The sequence below is a fragment of the Aplidium turbinatum genome, chromosome 16 (genome assembly GCF_918807975.1).
Source record: "Aplidium turbinatum chromosome 16, kaAplTurb1.1, whole genome shotgun sequence".
NCBI classification, from domain to species: Eukaryota; Metazoa; Chordata; class Ascidiacea; order Aplousobranchia; family Polyclinidae; genus Aplidium; species Aplidium turbinatum.
The window spans coordinates 14,487,166-14,506,470 of NC_137487.1; the positions used below are offsets into that span (position 1 = coordinate 14,487,166).

At 36.7% G+C, this 19,305-nt stretch overlaps 1 protein-coding gene across 1 annotated transcript in view; it reads right to left on the reverse strand.

The window, feature by feature from the left end:
* Positions 1–14,441, reverse strand: part of LOC145785349 (A.superbus venom factor 1-like) — a 53,229-nt gene extending 38,788 nt beyond the window's left edge. The window contains exons 1-15 of the mRNA XM_082597007.1: positions 14,371–14,441; positions 12,613–12,721; positions 12,279–12,368; positions 11,014–11,171; positions 8,810–8,897; positions 7,507–7,656; positions 6,958–7,003; positions 6,402–6,495; positions 5,042–5,150; positions 3,830–3,965; positions 3,524–3,648; positions 2,883–2,943; positions 1,487–1,578; positions 720–824; positions 19–111 (exon numbers count right to left, since the gene is read on the reverse strand). Of these exons, the coding sequence (XP_082453133.1) occupies positions 19–111; positions 720–824; positions 1,487–1,578; positions 2,883–2,943; positions 3,524–3,648; positions 3,830–3,965; positions 5,042–5,150; positions 6,402–6,495; positions 6,958–7,003; positions 7,507–7,656; positions 8,810–8,897; positions 11,014–11,171; positions 12,279–12,368; positions 12,613–12,721; positions 14,371–14,423 (1,509 nt within the window). The 5' untranslated portion in view covers positions 14,424–14,441. The remainder of the gene's footprint in view (positions 1–18; positions 112–719; positions 825–1,486; positions 1,579–2,882; positions 2,944–3,523; positions 3,649–3,829; positions 3,966–5,041; positions 5,151–6,401; positions 6,496–6,957; positions 7,004–7,506; positions 7,657–8,809; positions 8,898–11,013; positions 11,172–12,278; positions 12,369–12,612; positions 12,722–14,370) is intronic.
* Positions 14,442–19,305: the final 4,864 nt, after the last annotated feature.

Below are 19,305 nucleotides of genomic sequence, written 5' to 3' on the forward strand. Positions count from 1 at the left end.
TGAAGTACGCAGGCTTACATAGTATCGAATTTCACTTGGAGTGTCTCCATTGAAGCTGAAGGTCATTGAGATGTGAGCATCAACCCGATAGATGTGATTTTCAGCTGAAATCTAATCATAAGCTCTTTAGTTGAAACAAACTACAGCAAAGTCCTTCTTTTCATGCACATTGCAATTTCCTTGGCTCCTCAACGCGAAAAAGTGTTGTAGGCATCATATTATTAAACATCTTTATTTTAATAGGAAAAAAAGCATTAAGATACAAGGAAATATCAAATTCAGCACACTTGTTGAGATGATTTTCTTATTTTCATGACGAAATAAGATTGTCTCAGTGAAGATTTGATAGAAAAAATATATGAACATAAGCTTAATTGTAAAACTAAAACCCAAATATTGCCAAAGCTCTTGTTACAAAAATTATATCAAATTATTAAGCAATGTATAGAGTTACACGAATTATGCCAAACGCTCACGCCCTTGATTATGTGTTGAGCAACCCAACATGGATCAAACATAGCTTAGTGTAGAATAGAGATATAAAATTTAAGTAGTGAAAATGTTTTACACCTGCAATAATTTACAGCTGATATTCTTTACAAGGTTCTTCAAATATCCTATGTAACTTGTTAGTATTTTTACGCTTCAGTCTGCCAATGTGCAAAACTATAATTATCTTTTTATTTTAATTTTTTACATATGAGACTATAATATTTTACCTGCAGGAAACGATTGTTCTGAGATCTATAAGGGATAATTTGCAACGTTGCAGAAGCTTGGTCATCATCATCAATTTCAAGATCGCCAGTCTTTACACGAAGTGTCTGAGTAACCACACACACATATTCGTCAGAGAAACAGTTTGTAGAGTCAGTAAAAACAATTAAAACTATTGCTCATGCAGTAGTTCTTATTGAGATATCAGCACCGTAATAAATTATGATGTAACTGAGTTGTATACTGTATAGAACTTGTGCACTGACAAACATGGCTCCCATGGCCTGCTTCCTCCAGTATTCTACAGTAAGTGGCTTTACATTTTTCCTTTTTTGAGGAGAACTGTTCCCAAAGTTTTACGGCGGTAGTTTTAGTGGAAGAATCAAAAGAAAGCGAGCTCGTGAAAAACAGCGTCTCGCTTTCTTCAATAACCTCAAGGATCACCTTCACGTTATAATCACAACAATTTTTAATGCAGTCAAATACCGAGATTAACGGAAAGAAGCACGCATCAAGAATGCCTAAGCCTGGGACAGGCATGTTACACACAGAAGAAGCTGGTAGGTCACAAACAAAAGACTACTGCTTATTACAGTACAGTAACTTATTACAGTATTACAGTATATTTACATTATTACAGTAACCTGAATTGATCATAAGTTGACGTTAGTGACAGTGACGTACGTTGATGTCACAATACAAAACTGGATTTGTTGCTGCTTCATCGTTCTTCAAAATATAATCACTTGACATTTGACAAAATAGATACCTGAGGCTGTCGTCCAGCGAAATCGATTTGAAAATCTATTTGTCCACGGTCATTGCTCCGAGTATTCTTGTCGGGTTCATTGCTACCGTCAACTAAAGTGAAACAGGAAGTGTATTGATATTTTAATCGAACTAAAAGCGTTTGAAAAAACTAATCATCTGATGACGATAATTTGAATTGTTTTAGTGCAGCTTTATTTACCACAATGTTACTAACCAAAAAATTTGTTTAATGTTTAATAACATTAATCAACTAAAACTAAGCGCTCTATTAATAATTCTATGGATTACTTATGGATTGTAGAAGCTTCAAGTCACAAATTGCATTTACATCTTTCTTGACATCTCTCGTATCTCTCACGTGATAGAAACGAGAAAATTGCACACTCAGTATCCCATCTACTTCACATTTATATCAACTCTTAAAAACGGTATTCATTACGAAGAACACGGTGACAAAAATACTAAACACAAACTTGGTGCGCGTATCATTGTGTGAATCAGACCCAGGAGGTCAAAAACAGAGGCTCTCTCTGCAGTTTTTCTTCTTGAACAACTCATACTTTTTTTCAAATTTTTACATTATTTTGAGATCCAGTTGAAAATAACCATGAAAAGGATGAAATATCAACGCTTGAAATTGATTAGTAACTGGAAAAACACCAAAAGTCTTATTTTATGTCTTATTTCATTTGATAAGCCTGTTTACTTATAGATTCTGTTTTTGATGTGTAACATCTGCAGACGTTGAATCAATGTATAAATGGCGAATTTTGATGTCTAGGTAGCTTGAGTTGATCACAGTGCAAAGTATTGCGCAACTTCATCTTCTGGGTCTAACGCCAAAGAGGTCATTCCACGAATAACTTTGGAGATTTTTTCAAATAACCATTGCTAATCAGTGGAGTAATGCAAAGGCTACAACAAAATTTATGCAAAGTTTTCAGAAATTAATTTTTTTTTTTTAAAGTGTAAAATAGCGTTGATTAATCACTACGTTTTCTTTCGTGTGGGACAGGGTTGTTCAGATTTCAGGGAAGGTGATGGAAAGTCAGGTGAGTGTAACTTCGTCCAGTTCTGCTTTTCCATACGTTCTATTTGGTGCCTTACAAATGGGACATTCAAGAGAAAGACATAGGCGGCAATTTGTTTCTCCGCGCCGCATTCGCAGGCAGATGAGGGAGCCAAATCGCACTTGTGCGTATTGGAATGGAAGCGGCCGACTTCTGTCCGAATTGTATCGAGCGTGACCCAAGTCAGCCGGGGCAGGTCCATACCAGCAGGGGATGCGCCACCTCGTCTGCTTTAGATATAGTATTCGATTGCCCACACACAACAAATAAAAAAATCACAAAAACAATAATTGTTCGAAAACTCACACCACGATTGCTCCTTACCACTAATTATAATTGGGATATTTCCTGCAGGACGTCCTCCGATTGATTCCACCACGTCAATCTATTTGAATTACAATATGCACACAGTGAGATAAAGCGACTAAATATATAACGAATGTTTCAATTAGCCTATTATTTTGAAATTTAATGCTTTAGTTGTGAATAGGAAGGGATACATGAACCGGCAAACAGCCGTTCTTTGTCGTGTGAGCATTTGGGGCCTAGGGTCTATCCTTTTACTACTCGGGATTCGCGAAGTTGAAAAGGCTAATAATGCAGAATATGCTAAAAGGCTACTAGAGAGCAACCAGTCTTTGGTTTCATTATCCAATACTGTACACGCAGACTTTCTACTCCATTAGGCGGCTTGAAGATGGTGCAATCGCTAAAGTGAACACACAGAGTTATCAATATCATAAAAGGTAAGGGAAATATTACACAGCCTACAACTATTTTTTTGCATTGACAATATTGTAATAACCATGCTATGAGATTTACTTATGCGACCAATCCATTCTGCAAGAAGTCATTTAGAGATAGACTACTGTAAAGTAGTTAGCTCTCGCACAAAGCTTTGTGGTTTAGTAAAAGTTGTTTAGGTTGTGTTGATTTGGGAAGTCGTTGCTGACACACAAACTTACACGCAGTTGATACGCCAGTGTTGGTGTGTAATAGATGGAAGTTCTTACTGTCGATATTCTGTATGGCGACGTAACAAATGGAATTTCTGATGATATGGCGGATTCTAATACCCCGGAAGCCCCTCCTGAGTGACAAACAATCAAGAAACAAGTTACTCTTGCCCTATTGTATTCAGCGTATTTTACCTAAACTTCAGCAAAAGTTGTAGCTTTGCAGCTTTTATGCAAACATTAACATGCAATAGTTGCAATACGTATCTCAATTATCTCATACATACAACACTACAATTTTAAAAACCGGCTCACCATTAACTGTTGCTTCCACAAAAATGGTGGCTTTATTATCAGCAAGTGTAGAAAGATCTTCGCCTTCATCTAAATTATTGTTGATTGTGTCCATCACTGGCACGGTAAAAGCGGACTCTCCTCCACGGAATAACGCCTAACAACAACAAAAATCCTTAAAGCGATTCTTTCAACGAAATTTTGTGGGGATGCATGTTGGTGAACCTATTTCTAAAACCATCGTGCAGTATTCTCAGAATGTGACGCTTTTTCGGACACTTGGAGTAAACACCATCATCATTATTATCATTATCATCCCAGTCATGCCACTGCTGGCAGATGGCCTCCACATATGTTTCCACACATTCCGTCTTTTGCTGTTATCATTCAGGGGATGACAATATTTTCTTCAATGTCATCCCGCCATCGTCTTTTCGGTCTCCCTCTAGTTCTTTTTGAACATCTTGGTGTCCATTCTGTAGTTACTTTGGCCCATCTGCTGTCTGTCATTCTTGCTGCATGTCCCACCCATTGCCACTTTAGATTTGTTGCTGTTTCAAGGCATCTTTGATATGTGTTGCTTCTGATAACTTCATTTCTGATCTTGTCTTTTCTGTTTATGTTTGCCATGTTCCTTTGCGCTGCTGCAAGTTTTCTTGTTTGCTGTTTTGTAAGTGACCACGTTTCTGCTCCATATGATAATGTTGGCAATATTTCTCGTATGGTAAGTAAACATATGATAATATTAAAAAGATAAATGTGAACGTTGCTTGTAAATTTGCGTTAACTAATCATGCTGCAAGTGTTGTTTGTTGCTTTAGCACAGGTTGTTGATTGTTCCCTGTTCAGTAATAAGCTGGGACTTTTGTTATCTTTATTCTCTGTAAGATTAAAGGTCATATACGTGATAATGGTTGCATGGCAGAAGTTATGATGAAAATAAAGCCGGAATGATCGAGGTAGGACTGGAGTGCTGTGTAACAAACGTATGGCAACACTTCCCAAGAAAAGATTTGCAGAAAGTTGTGAGATACCCGCACTTTTGTTGTATGAAATGAAAACGGTGTTGATGACAAAGATAAGTAAATGGTCTAAAAAAAGAGCATTAATAGATCCGCATACATTCTTGTTAAGATTGGTATGAAACTGAAAACCAAACAGCGATACCATAGGCTATTCAACGACATCTAGCAACAACAAAATAGAATTAGAAAAGAGAAAAAAAAAACTTACAGTTAGAAAAAAATCTCTTGGTATTTTGTAGATTTCAATTGGGATGCTGTCCGGTGTTTTTTTCAATTTCATTGCCATATAATAATTCCCACTAACAGGTTCTCCATAACTGCATAAAAAACGTGATCAGACCTTCTCTGCAACCATTAACATTCGCTGTTACATTCGTTGCTAATTGAAGTATGAAAACATGACTATTATCGATCAGAGTATCTATAGAAAGCATGCGTGTTCAATGCAATGCAAACCACAAGCATATAATTTTAATTCAATCATTACTACATGAAAAACTTCGGATAGTTGTTCAACCAAAGTATGTTAATATAAAATGCATCTTTCGTGGAAAATCTACCGCTGCAGTGCAACCTTGATGCTGTTTTAATAAAACTAAATGTTTGCGAATGATAGCTTACATAAGTAGATTACAGTAGTATCAATGTTGTACATGGAAAAAAATGCACATTTTTTTTATTACAAATGAATGTGTTTTTGTTATACACAGCCTAAACTTATCGTACTCTTGCATGCTTTTGACGTCTTGGTACGGTATTTGCCTTGTTTGCGTTTAGCTTGATGGAACATGAGTTGGAACTGACCGCAATCGATTTTTACCGAGATGTGATGAATAAAATTGTTTTTATTACGTTACGGTAGATGTAACCGAGTTGTTTAAGATTTCACGAAAGCTTTGCGGACACTTGGTCCATGGAAGAGTCAGAATAATGTTCCAACTACAAACGCAATACTGTAGTTCGTACTGTTGTTTTTTTTGACGTAAGTTTGCCAGAATTGTAAAATTCAGATAATACGAAACCAAGGAAGTCTCCAGAAATATTTGATAAAACTACCATTTAACGTTTTATAGGCAGAGAAACCTTTTTCTCGAATTCACGATCATTTTCTGGTAGAAAATTTTCTATGGTTCGAGAAAAAGTTTTCTCTGCCTATAAAACGTTAAATGGTAGTTTTATCAAACAATTGTAAAAGTTGCTCATTCGGGTCAAATTAGTAACAATATTGCCCTGTGCTACATTTTATGTATACTGGATTGTAAGTCATCATCATTCGTTCAATCGGTCTCGAGTGGATGATGATGATGATAATAGATAAGTAAATTGGTGTATTTTTGGTAGCCTACAGTTTATGGTTTATAGCACTTGTAGCAGTCATCTTAAAGAAAATTTAACTGGTGGTATGTAGCAATAAAGGCACAACGTTTTGTTGAACCTTTAAGCGTCCCTTATCATCAGAATTTTTCCTATGTCGAGCCTGGTGTGAGTTTGACATCTGTCAAAGAATATATCTTCGTTGAGTACAATAACTTTGAACAAAAGGCAACACTATTAAAAAATGTTTTCACCTGTAGACAGCATTTATTGATCCTTCAATATTTTCATCTCGCAGCAAAATATAAGGCTTATTCATCGTGATGGTGACTTGGAATGTTGGAAGCACTGCAAACAACAGAGTGCAAGAGTTTGCAACAATGTGCAAAAGGTGTCGCAGCTTTACAAAATTACTGACATTGCTAAGTGATGTTGTCAGATGTTACCTCTCTGCTAGCAAAATTGTCTCTTTTTATACTGATTCAACGCCTGCATACGATGAATTAACAAAAAACGTACCAAATTTTAAAAACTGGAACCATCACAAAAATCTGTGTTTAAGAAACAGCAGATCAGCCTACATACCGCGAAAAAACACTTTTCAAAATGTAAAAGTGTACTCCATTCTGCTAGTTGTGTGTTCCTGTTACTATCAAGTGTAAAATTGTAGTGAACATTAAATTACTACTGTACAATAAACAAGTTTAGCTAGCTTGGTTTTGTTTGCACTTTACAGTAGCCTACAGCATTTCCGCTCAACAACGAACAGCTTTAAATCGAGATATCTACTTCAAAAGGTTAGGACCTTACCGTAACGTTTCACATCAAAACTTGTTTCAGTGGTTGTTTCAAATCCCTGCAAAAAGAAAAAATTACAGACGAATACATACTTCAAAAATCCCTGTCAGAAATTTGTTTATTGAATCAACTTCAGCTGCATGTCTCAACTCAATATAGTCCTCAATATAGTTAACATGTTATGACCATGCGTTTTGCTCTGAAATCAAAGCATCTTCAGTTGAGAATGTAAAGTCCAACTCCAAGAAAAAAATACAGTTTTGTAAATATGATTGAAAGTTGATATATAAATGAAGCCGATTAAAATAGCAACTTTCTTATAGATACTGTATAAATCATTTAACCGATTCGAACCAACAGTTCAGATTTTGCATCAAATGAGGCACCATGTAAACTTAATCTTTATACAATTGCTTTAAGTTGAATGCAAAATCGTTTAGAAAACATGGTTTATACTAGCAGCTTAATAAGCTTCTGATTATGTAAATATTCAGTAGAAGAAGATGTAGGCTATATAAATAAACAATAACATATTATTTGATTGGAAGAAGCAAAACTTACATTGGAAGAGTATTGCACGACAACTGTCCATATTCCCAGTTCTGGCTCTTCAGGAATTTCATAGAAATCTTCAATAAAACTATCGTCGCGAAAGAGAACCCTATTTTTCTTTGAAACACCAATTCCTTTGACTGGACCGATATCAGGAGTCTAGATTAGAAAAAATTTTATCATTTTAAGAAACTGATAATTTTCTGGCAGTTAATTAATTTTCGGCAAGTTTCTTATGTCTTGCAGTGTCGTAAGAACACTTTGAGAAGAAACTGCACGACATAAGGAACGTTGGAAAAATGTACAAACTGAGCATCTGGTTCAGCAAAAGCTGCATCAGCTGTGATACTACAGGAGCCTAGTATAGTCAAAGAAATTTCATGATCGTCATCTTTCAAAGCAGAAGCACAATCAAGCAGATGTTCTAAAGTTTTAAACGGAGCTCAAAACCATTATTAGAAGTTGATCGTTTCCAAAGATTAACTTTGCTGAACAACATAAAAATCGTTTGTACCAGAGTCGCATGTCTGGTTGACATGTCATACCTAGGTTTTTTCAGTAATTTTGTCACGGGACGCTGATTGTGGTAAACTTATTTTACCCAGCAAAGTAATCCTTGGAAAGTGATACAGTGAAATCTGAGTCCTCACAAGATGTAATTTTCTTATTCGTGTTGAGCGTAAAATAAATTTTAGTGCATGTGCTTCAAGACAGTGGCCGAGGTTTCAGCTAGCCGACAAACCAACACTCGAACAAGCAAACTGTAGACCCAGGATCTGTTTTGCGTAGAAAAGAAGTCAATGGTGCCCACAGCCATGTTTGATCTACTAATCCTAATAGAAACTTGGTCACACCGATAACAGAAGCTAGGGATATGTCTTACAGGGTGGCAAATATTTCTGTCTTATTTTTATTGAATGGTTATCAGTATAAAAACTTGATAAAATAAATTCTTAAAATAGATTTTGATGTTTTAAAAAATGCATCCAAAACGTATGTCAGTTCCAATCTTTATTTCGTCCATTTTTGACACTCACAAGGCAAGAAAGTGTATTTTCATACGAAAACTATTTTCATATGACTACTATTTTCATATGAAAACCCTTTCATATGAAAACACTTCCATATGAAAACTATCTGTAGGCTAAGTTTACTGTTTTTATTGTTTGTTTACCTTGGATTGCAAATGTGGGGTGTTAAACCTGACGCATGAAAGTCAACATTAGCTGGCTTGTTGCTAATACCGTTTTGTTTCATTAGAAGCTAACAAAAGCAGGAAAAACGGTTTATTTAAAAAATAAAGGATATATACCTTTACTGTGATTGTCACAATTGTTTCAGTATCTTGTCTCATGGATTGTTCCAGAGGAAAAACTTTTATAAGTGCGGTGTCACCTGGTCTAAAAAAGTAATAACATTAGCACACAATGTCATCGCAGTGTGAGAGAATCAACCTAAAAATAATGAACTCATTTCTTTTCTAGATCCATTAATTGTAGAAAAACACAATAAACACATAATACCCAAAAAGTGGGAACATCAAAACTACTTTTCAATGTATTTCTTCTTTTGTAAACACCGACTGTTTATCGACGAGTCAAAATATGTATGCAATCCCTGCCAAGGGGTTGCTCTTTCAACTAATCTTTTACGTTTTGCTTGACTTCAATCAATCAATAGTTTACTTGCCAGAAACAGGAACAGTACATGTTCGAAATATGCCCGAAGTTGTATAATGTATATAGTCTACACTGGAAAAGTGGCACAAGTTCCCATACTGACAGGGAGACAACGAAACAACCACACGCAGTCTATTATTAGTAAGCATCATCATAGTGTTTTGGTTCAGATTCATAATGCTGTTATGAGTCTTGTCATTACACGTTTGAAGAACGATTCATCATCTCTATGGCTCTCAAGATGCTCCACACTCCACAGCTTCAAGCAAGCGTCAAAACAAGCCTTATTGTTCTCTGTGAGTTGCTTAAAGTTTTGGATATCATGGGGCATAAAAACCTTTTGTAAAGCCCCACAATGCTTGCAGCATTCCAATAGCGATTCAGCAACTTCATCAACAATTACTCTAGCATTGTTTGATCGATGCCTAGCACTTTACTATTGATTAACCAATGAAGGTTGTTCTCTTTTTCTTGGTTGGTACTTCCAGAGGTCCTACAAAGCTGACTCTTCTGTGGTAACTTTCTTGCACATCTCCCACATTTTCCAACCTTCTTGAATATCATGGTGGTTCTTACAAAACAGGAAATTTAAACACAACTCTTCCACTTCTACCGGGCGTCCAACAACAAGGTCATTTTTAAATAGACTGACAGGAAATGGATAAGCTTGAGCTGAGTTAAAGGAATGCGAGGAACGATGCACTGCCATGGTTTCCCAATGGACCTACTGAAAAGTGATTGGTTGATTTGGAAAAAGCTCATTCAATTGAAAAGTGGCTGTGGCTTGTGAGTGGCAGTTGCACTTCCTGTTTGTCTAAAACAAGGAAGCGCTGAAGTTTTAATTTCATTAACGTTGCAATTTCTGCTGATTATGAAAAAATGAGTTGCTTAGCCATCTTCTTCTATCGAGTCTTCTAAAGCTCGTTGATACACCACAGATTGACACATTCTTCCGCAACGGAGTTATACACTGACAGGTCCCACCTACTGCACCGGGTGGCAAGCTGAGGGCAAACAAGAAGGTGGTCTGCTGTTTGGGGCTCGGTGCCACAGATACATGCAACAGGGCCCGTGTCGTATCCCCACTCCACCTTGCAGACTTAGTACGTCCAACACCGGTTCGGAGTCGATTTAATGTTTTCCACTTTGCCCAAGGAGCGTTTGCTCCTGGGGGGAGGGACTCTGATGGTGGGATCTTCATTTCAGTGTATGATGGGTTATTTTCGAATTGTTGTTTCCATTGCTTAAGTCTTGTTTCTTCTTTTGTTGAGGTTAGTGGTTGAACGTGTGTTAGGATGCTTTTTCTTGATTTCAACCGAGTTTGTGCAGCAGTTTTTCCATATAGAGGATGTTTTTCATCACATGTTTGTTTTAGCCTTTCAGCTTGACTGTTAACGTCTCTTCTTATGTGTGGTGGTGCAATACCAGCAGGCAAAGTTTGTTGGTGTTTGTGGGCTTCAGACACCCAGTAATAATACGACAAGAATGATCGAGTACCGAGTTAAGCTTCGATGAGTGACAGGACCTGTTCCAAACAGGGCATGCATATTCTGCTGTGGAGTAGCACAAAGCCAATGCGGTCATTCTGAGGGTTTGGGGATTAGTGCCCCACCCAGAGTTGGTAAGCTTCCTCAGGATATTGTTTCTGGTGTTAACCTTAGCTTTTGTGTTTTCAATGTGCTTTTTGTAGCTGAGAGTACAGTCCAGTGTAATTCCAAGGTAGACGGGGTTAGGGCAATGTTCCAGCTCTGTTCAAGACCAGGAGATTTTGAGGGTCCTTGTAGCTTCTCTGTTTTTTAGGTGGAAAGAACATACAGTTGCTTAGCCATGAACTTACTTGTATATCGGTCGATCAGTGATAACAAAAAGATATCCACTATCCTTGCTGACCAACGCTTCTAGCGTTTTCGTAAAGTCACTGTCGCTTGCCGTTACTTCAACAACAAGAGCAACTTTTTGTCGTCGACGAAATTCAACAATATCACGTTCTGACACCTACATTGCAAAATACGCTGTGGTCACTTTTGAATGCGTGCTCATATTTGCCATGACACAATCATAAAGATTAGATGCAATGTTTGATAAAACTAACGAAACAACTTTGTTGTGGCATAAGCTTTTAATGGAAGAATTTAAAAGACCTTTTGTTCAGTTTACTTCATTTTGAAGTGCAGTATTTCTAATCATCCAAGCAAAAGCGATAGGCTACTTGGTACTTGCCATAACAAAGCAAGGCTATAAAATAGTAAAAATAACAAAAAGAAAACATTAACGTGCTCGTAGGGATGGCAGAGGTAGGGGATTGCTCACTCAAAAAGAAAGTGGACAACTGGAGAGTCATAGAGTTATGAAAAAATTTGTTGCAACTCCAGCATGAGGTCTACCGCCATACGTCGCATACCCAGATGCAGTGTACATGACCTGTTCACGTGTGTACAAAGTGTGTATTGCCAAAATAAACGTATGAAAATATGTAATATCATGTTTATTTAATACTGTTCAAGTCATGATAATGCAGTGGTAGCCTTAGTGGTAACGGTAGGTAGTTTCACACTGCTGCAGTAAGGTTCTGCCGATGCTATAGCACCCATAATTTCAAACAAAATACTGTATAGCATTTCATCTGATGAGAATGAATTCGCTTAAAAACGAAAAAAACTTTTTTGTATTTCTGCCAATTTTTGAATTTTTCAGTGACCCTCCAGCTGTCCATATCGCAAAAATAATCAGTAAAGTGAGTCGTCCCGGTATTCCACTATCCCTACGAGCTCGAAACCAAAATAAAATATAGTCGGTGAAAAATGTTTAATACAGTAGCAATAATGCTTTCTGAAAACAGGAAATATCGTTTGCATAGCATTTCGTTTTGTGCGTCTAACTGTCTATGAAACTATTTTTGCAATTTGTTTATTGGACCTGTGCATACATTTTAATGTTAAAGCTATTTGTTTTCTTGCGTTGAAACATACTTTGCCTTTTCACGTTTGCATCAAAGGCCACACGGACGCAAAGCCATTTTTCATTTAACTTATTTGTTGCAGTTGGCTCACCAGTATCACGAAATTTTGTTTAATTAGCATAAAACTCCAAACTCATAATTACCATCATTTTCAGTTCAAGTGGTTGATTTATTGTGACGTCATTGAGAACGACTTCCACCTGGCTGAAGAAATTCGCTTTGTTCGGCAAATCCTAAAAAGTACAATGGATAAATCAACAAACGTTGAATATTTATTAATTAACTAAATAATATTGATATATGATCTAACTTTCACCACTGCACTTTAACAGTTGGTTAGAAAATATTAGGTATACTATGTAATTTAATTTTTTTTTTTTTTTTTTTTTACAGAGTGTTGTTTTTTCATGTAGTAAGCTAACACTTAGGACCACAGTAGATAAGTTGGTTTCTCATTCACCAAGGAAACAAGTTTACCTGCAAATACGCAGACACTGTAGCACGAGAATATCCATGCAAATTCACTACGACTGTTTCCTCCGCACCAATTCGAAACGCCTTCGGTGCCACTATTGTGTGATCGAATCTGAAATGCAGTTTTTAATAAGAAAGAGAATATTCTTTCTAAAGTCGACCACCAACTTTTGCATGCTCTAAGTGACTATGTTTTTGTTTTTGCCAGTGATTGCAATAATAACACTTATTATCACGAGTCAGCGTTATCAAGTGCTTGCGATGAACTTGTTTCATCTTATTGTTATTGAATGTAGTTGTTTTTATTGTATTGTTTCTTAATGTGAACTGATAGGTTCTTCTGATGTCGATCGCTTGATTTTTGCGTTGGTCTTACGTCACTGCTTGAAAGGAAAGTTTTCTGTCCGGAGCGATGGACTTGACATCACTACAAGCTGGGAAAACGTCAATGATGACTAAGCATGATTTTATTGCTAAATCAGCTTTATTTTTGCGCACAACACAAAAAACAGTTTGACAAATCAATTTTCAAGCTGTTGTTTTCAGGTGTTTTCTTGTTTTGAGTTAAACGTTTACTCATGTGTTGTAAAAAAGCAGATTTTACGTAATTGATAAAAAATATTTGAACAATACTAGAGAAATGAATGCTGCAGAGATTGTACTTTAGAAATATAGCCGCTACCGCAATTTATCACCTGTTTTTGATCTAAAACATATACAAAAGCTGGTACTTAATATCATGTGCAGACTGTTGTGAAGAAAGGGGCGTTCTTCCTGGCTATCAGCAAAAGGCTGAGTACTCGCTATTACAGCGAGCAATATTGCAATTCGATAATTAGGTATAACGGTACGCTACAAGCAGTCACTTTATCTGGCTCAGATCTCATAATGGTTGTCTGGGGGTGTCGTCTCCACGCTAGCTATCAAGTCTATCCAATCAACTATATATTTCTCCACAGCTGATTGTAGGAAAAATTAATTCTTATTCTTTCTTTTTTGACAACCAAATTGCACTCACTGCCTGTATTATGGTAAAAAAACGTCAACAAATGTTATGTAAGTGTAATTTCAGTGAAACGAAACGTCTCACTAAAAGAAATGCTTTACATTTTTTTTTTGGTTTTGAGATAGAAAGTAACAGATCTTACAAAAGAATTTGATAATTCAAAGGCAGCAAGTAAATGTTTTATGGCAGCTACCTATATCAAAAACCAATACTGGAAAAGCTAAATCAATAGAACATGCATTCAGTAGTGATGCAATAACATAATTATTGGTATGAACTCCAAAGAAAAGACCATTACAAAACTAGCAATTGAGTCTCATACGCAAATGGCGAATTCACATACAAACCAATTAAAAGAGGCCAAAACGTACTAAATACTAAACCTACAAAAGGTTTACATCATAACCCTACTGATTCGAAAATACATGAAAAGTTGACTACTTAGGAATCGGTTGATATTTTTACATTCGTCAGCGGATACCCCATGTTTCTTTCTAACCAAATGATGAGGACTCTTGCTCGAATCCTGTTGTGAGCATGAGCCTGCGTCTTAGCGAGACACTGCTGGGTCAGTTTTACGCTTCTTGTCTGTTACATTACATCTACTTCTGCTTTATAACTTTTTCTGTATTGACTTATTCTAGTGAATCATAAATGGATACATTTACTTCTGGTTAATTTTTTTGATCTGTATCATGAGCAAGTTTGCAAAACATCTGCAATGCTTTTAAAATGGCACCTCCCAGTATACGTACCCAAAAGTATTGTCGAAGAGAAGCAAACAAGCAAAAATACACAGCAATCTCATCTTTCCAATGAACGACGAAAAGCTGAAACAAATAAATGTGACCCGTGCAGTCGGTTCTTCGTTTATAAACCAACACCCTCATCACGTGACCAATGTTGGGAAGAAATCCAGTAGGCATTTTTTTGCCTCGGGACTATTGAAGTCTGTTGTGCAAATGTAGCAAAACAGCGCAAAACATGAAAATCAAACTTTTGTCACGTTTTATGTCCGCTGCTAAAGTCACAAGTTGCGAAATCTACAAAGAAAGAAACATTGATGTAACAACTAATTTTATCAGTATCCAACTAGACAACAAACCAATCGTTTTTGTATTGATTCAACGTTTTTAGAATGATTGATTTTTGACCGAGATATGCCCAGCAAGAATGAGTTGTCCTTTTAGGTCGTTTGAACATCCTTCGAAACAAGAGAGAAAAAAGTTTAGCTAAGTAAGCAGAAATCAGAATAATGTCCGCCTACCATGCGACAAGCCTATACAGTATACGAAAACACAAGTCCTTCAATTTTTGTGTTTGGTCCCCGCCGATGTTTGCATTGCAAGATTCTAGGAAGATATATTCGGGTGACGGTGGTAAAAATGGTGGTAAAAACTATTTGTTCGGACAAGCCATTTAAGTGGAAATTACTATTTTAGGTCAATTAAATTCCTTTTGAAAATTAAATAATATCCAATAAGTAGGCCAAAGAAGTCGATTACAACTTTTAATTTGGCTTGAGTATTTATTTAGACTTTTCTTATTTTTCAAAAAAAAAAAACTACTGTATGTTAGATAGCTGAAGTGAATTGCTTAAAAAGGTCCAAGAAATATTTGATATTCAGGTTGTTCAGTCAGCGTATGTCTAAATAAATTGTGTTTCTAGCAGATTCCTCAGTAATTAAACACTTCATCAAGAAAGTGTTATGAATGAACGAATCCGTTGTGGGAATTTGTTGAAAGTTAGAAAAGCGAATCATTTTAAAATGACGGAAATAATCTTTAATTTTACCTTCTCAAAAAAAACAAAAAACAGACCTAGTCATGTTCAGATTGAGGCAATGATTCAAATTGTTTGCCACGATGTTTCGCAAGGGGGTTTTGCTGCTCAAGTGTCAAGAAATTTCAACCGCTCACTTAAAAAAAACACCTACTTTAAATGTCTGACTTGACGTCCTTTGCTCCATTATTTACCAGGGCAAAATGTTGCAAAGTTAATTTTTCATGATGCTATCCAATACATAAAAGTATTACCAAGGCAAAACAGCTTGATTTATTAACGAAATCAGCTTAAATGTTATGAGTTGTTAAGTATTGCCCTTGGTTTGGCGAAGAGTTGTACGGAAAGTAATTCAAAATTTATTACCATTTAATCCAAGGACGTTTAAAGCTTCCATTTTTGAAGTTTTACAATGATATAAAAAGAACAAAACGAATAAAAGAAACCTAAATTTTAATTTTTAAGAAAATTTTTACATTGGATTGCAAAATACAGACAAAAACTTACAAATGATAAATGTTGATTAATGATAATGTACAGTATTTGCATTTTCACAACTTTTGTGAACATGGTCGAAAACCAAATCAGGGTAACGGCGTCCAGTACCGTTATGCATGGGTGTTGTTTAGTGCTTCATCGACGGGTCACCCAAGAATGACAAGGTCAGCAGTTTGTTGCTTTGCACAGCAATTCAAGTCGTTGAGAGGCAAGCCTCACTTGTGTATGTTGGAATGGACGCCAACAACTCCTGTCTCATGCGACTAAGCTTAACTCGTGGATCGAGACAGATCCACTTCTTGTAGCCTCTTCCCTTAGTGGTGTGTAAACCGTGGAGTGTGACGTCGTAGATCGTGCCAAATTTACATTCCAAGTATTTCCAACCCAATATGCTACGCTTGTGTTGTGACTGATTGTTTCTGGATCAGGTCGAGCGCTGCTGGCACAGTAAGTGCATGCACTTCAATCGTCAAGAAGACATTTCAACTGACGTGCAGAGTTTTATATAAAGCAGGTGATTGGTAGTTATATTGTCCAGCGAGTTAAGTGCTCTCCTACGGCAAAGTTCAGCAGGTTGAATATTCACATACAGTACATTGACAAGTGACATATTAAAGTTGGCACGTGCATCCACTAGCGTGTCGTCAGTCGGACGGTCAATTAAAAGGATATGCGCACTACAGAACCACGCACATGCGCATTATCATTCAACAGTGGATTGAACTATCAGGATTAAAACTGACGTGCGCAAGGTGTCAGCAAGCCCACCAGGCTATTTTGTAAAACGACATGACGTGTTGCTTTTTCCATGATAACCATAGATCAATGGTGTTCAACTTTTTGTTTAGCTATATGCCGCATTTAGCTGTTCGCGAGTTTTGGCTGCCGCATTAACACTGGTATCAATGGTAACCACAAAGAAAAAAGAAATTGAAATTCCAATCTGTCAAATTAAAATGAATGGAACAACTATAAAACAAGTAAAAAGTTTTCGGTATTGTGGGAAAACGATAAACTGGGACGTCAAAAATGATAAGGAATTCAATATACGTACTGCTCAAGCAAAAGCCGCTTTCCAGCAAATGAAATCAATATTATGCAACTAGTACATATCATTGACAACCAGATGCAGAGCATTAAAGTGTTACATTTATCCAATTTTTAAATATAATTTAGAAACCTGGACAATTACCATACCAATTGATGTAAGAATAAATGAGTTTAAAATGTGGACATTCCGAAAAATGTAGAGGATTTCCTGGACTGACAGAAAAAAGCAACCAAAACGTTTTAAATCAAGTCAAACAAACAAAGAATCTATTCAAAAATATCAAAGAAAAATCAACTTTAATTTTTAGGACATGTGTTGCGAAAAGGAAAATTAGAACATATCTCTCTCAAAGGCAAAATTGAAGGGAGGCGTGCCCAGTACGCGAAACTTTCTTTCCCACCAGATTTCTGTCTCATTTACATATTTTGGTAAAAGTTTGTATTAAAACCGTGTGAATGCAACATTTTTTCGTTGGCACGGTTGATTCAGTGGTTTCATCCTCTGCCTACTGATCGGGAGAACGGGGGTTCGATGCCCGTCGTGGTCAAACTTTTTTTTCTTTAAATTAATTTTTGCGGTGCACAAGAGCTTTTCAAAAAAGTAGGGTTAGGGAAAGCTTATATTTTATTATCATTGCACAATTTCATTGGCAAATAGTTATTTCGCAATCTGAATCAACCAATCTTTCAAAACACTTTCGGAAAATCTTACTTTTAGAGTGACTAGAATCAATGAGACAAAAATCTCGTGGGAAAAAAAATTTCGCGCCCAGGACAGACAAAGATTAACTTCCTTAAACCAACAAACAGACAAAACTAACACCTACATAAGCTACACCTAATACACACAGCAAACAACATAGAATCTTGGAAACTTTTCATGCAAGAAGCAGTCAATGCTTGGAATCTAGTGCAACAATAAAAGAAGAAGATTAAATTTTCACTCATTTTTTCCCGAAATTTTGTTTAAGCTTTAAAAGTATATATTCTAGAGCCCGGACGCAACTTTTGAAAAGGTACCATAAAAAAATCCCCTCTGAGCAACAAAGGAAAACGAATATTCTAGCTCAGTTTAGTCATCTGTTCCCCATCCGCTGGCTTGGCGCATTGGGTTAGGGCGGTGGTAGTAATTACATTGACGTGGGTTTGATTCCCACCGCAGCTGTTGCTCTTTTTTTCTTCTGTATTTACCAAACCAAGTTGTAAGGGGATTTTATAATGGTACCTTTTCAAAAGTTGCAGCCCGGACAGAGGCCGCAGATAGTGTTCCAGCTGGCGCACTTTTGGTACCGCTGCTATATATGGTAGCGGCGTGTGAGCGACCTATCAAGTATTACACCAAAATATAGGTCTACTGTATGTGGGCTCTAGGCAGTACAACTAAATGCTCCCGTTGGTAGGTATATTCAGTTCCTGTTTCGACTCTCTGTGGTTGAGAAACGCCCATTTCTTTGAAATATATGCCAAGTCACTGCCGGTCACTTACCAGTGACCAGCAAGTCGGATATTTCCTTTCACAATTGTTGTTCAGGCCTTTTGTGACTAGATAATGCTATTGTTGGCGCTGGTTGAAGACTTTGTTAAAGGATGAACATCATTACAGTAGTCTCCGTGGTTATTAGGCCCACCCGCTTATTAAACCCACTTTGGTCCGGTTCGAAATTGCTCATATTCATTCCTGTACAAAAAAAACTCGCATTAATAAGCCCAATGTTTGATTACAGTTGCTTAAAATTGCGTAAAAAAGCGTCACAATGTATGATTTTTTGTCTTGCTTGCGACAATTCCACACTTCATTGCGCTGCTAACTCAGTTCTTAATGCCACCACAAAAATGTATGCGGTATAACAGGAAAGAATCGATTGTTGTGTACAGTTGTTAACAAATTTTAGCAACTTTTGACCATAGTACAGTCGGCCATGGTTATTTATACGTATTGGTGTGGCAGAAATCCGTCTCCCGCTTAATAAGCCCAAAATCTTCCGGTCCTAAGGCGAGCTTAACAAAGGGGACTACCGTATTGATTTACTACTCGTAAAGAAATATTGGCCCACGATTTTGATGACATTGAATAAAAATTAAATGGGTCTTTCCATGGTCTTTCAAACGCAATCATGCAGCAAAGCGAAACAAATATCACGAAAGCAGTGTTGAGACATTGAGTAATAACGTTTTGAACAATTCGTGATATGCGATCATCGTTTTAGATCAACCAAACGATGGTGGAAATAATAGCTTCCGCTTGGATTTTTGTTTGGCTGCATGTTGCACAAATTTTCAATTGAAAATGTCATTGCAATGTACGGAAGTAATTTCACGGCTTTCGAGCATGACCTGACTTACAAATGTGAAATGCAAG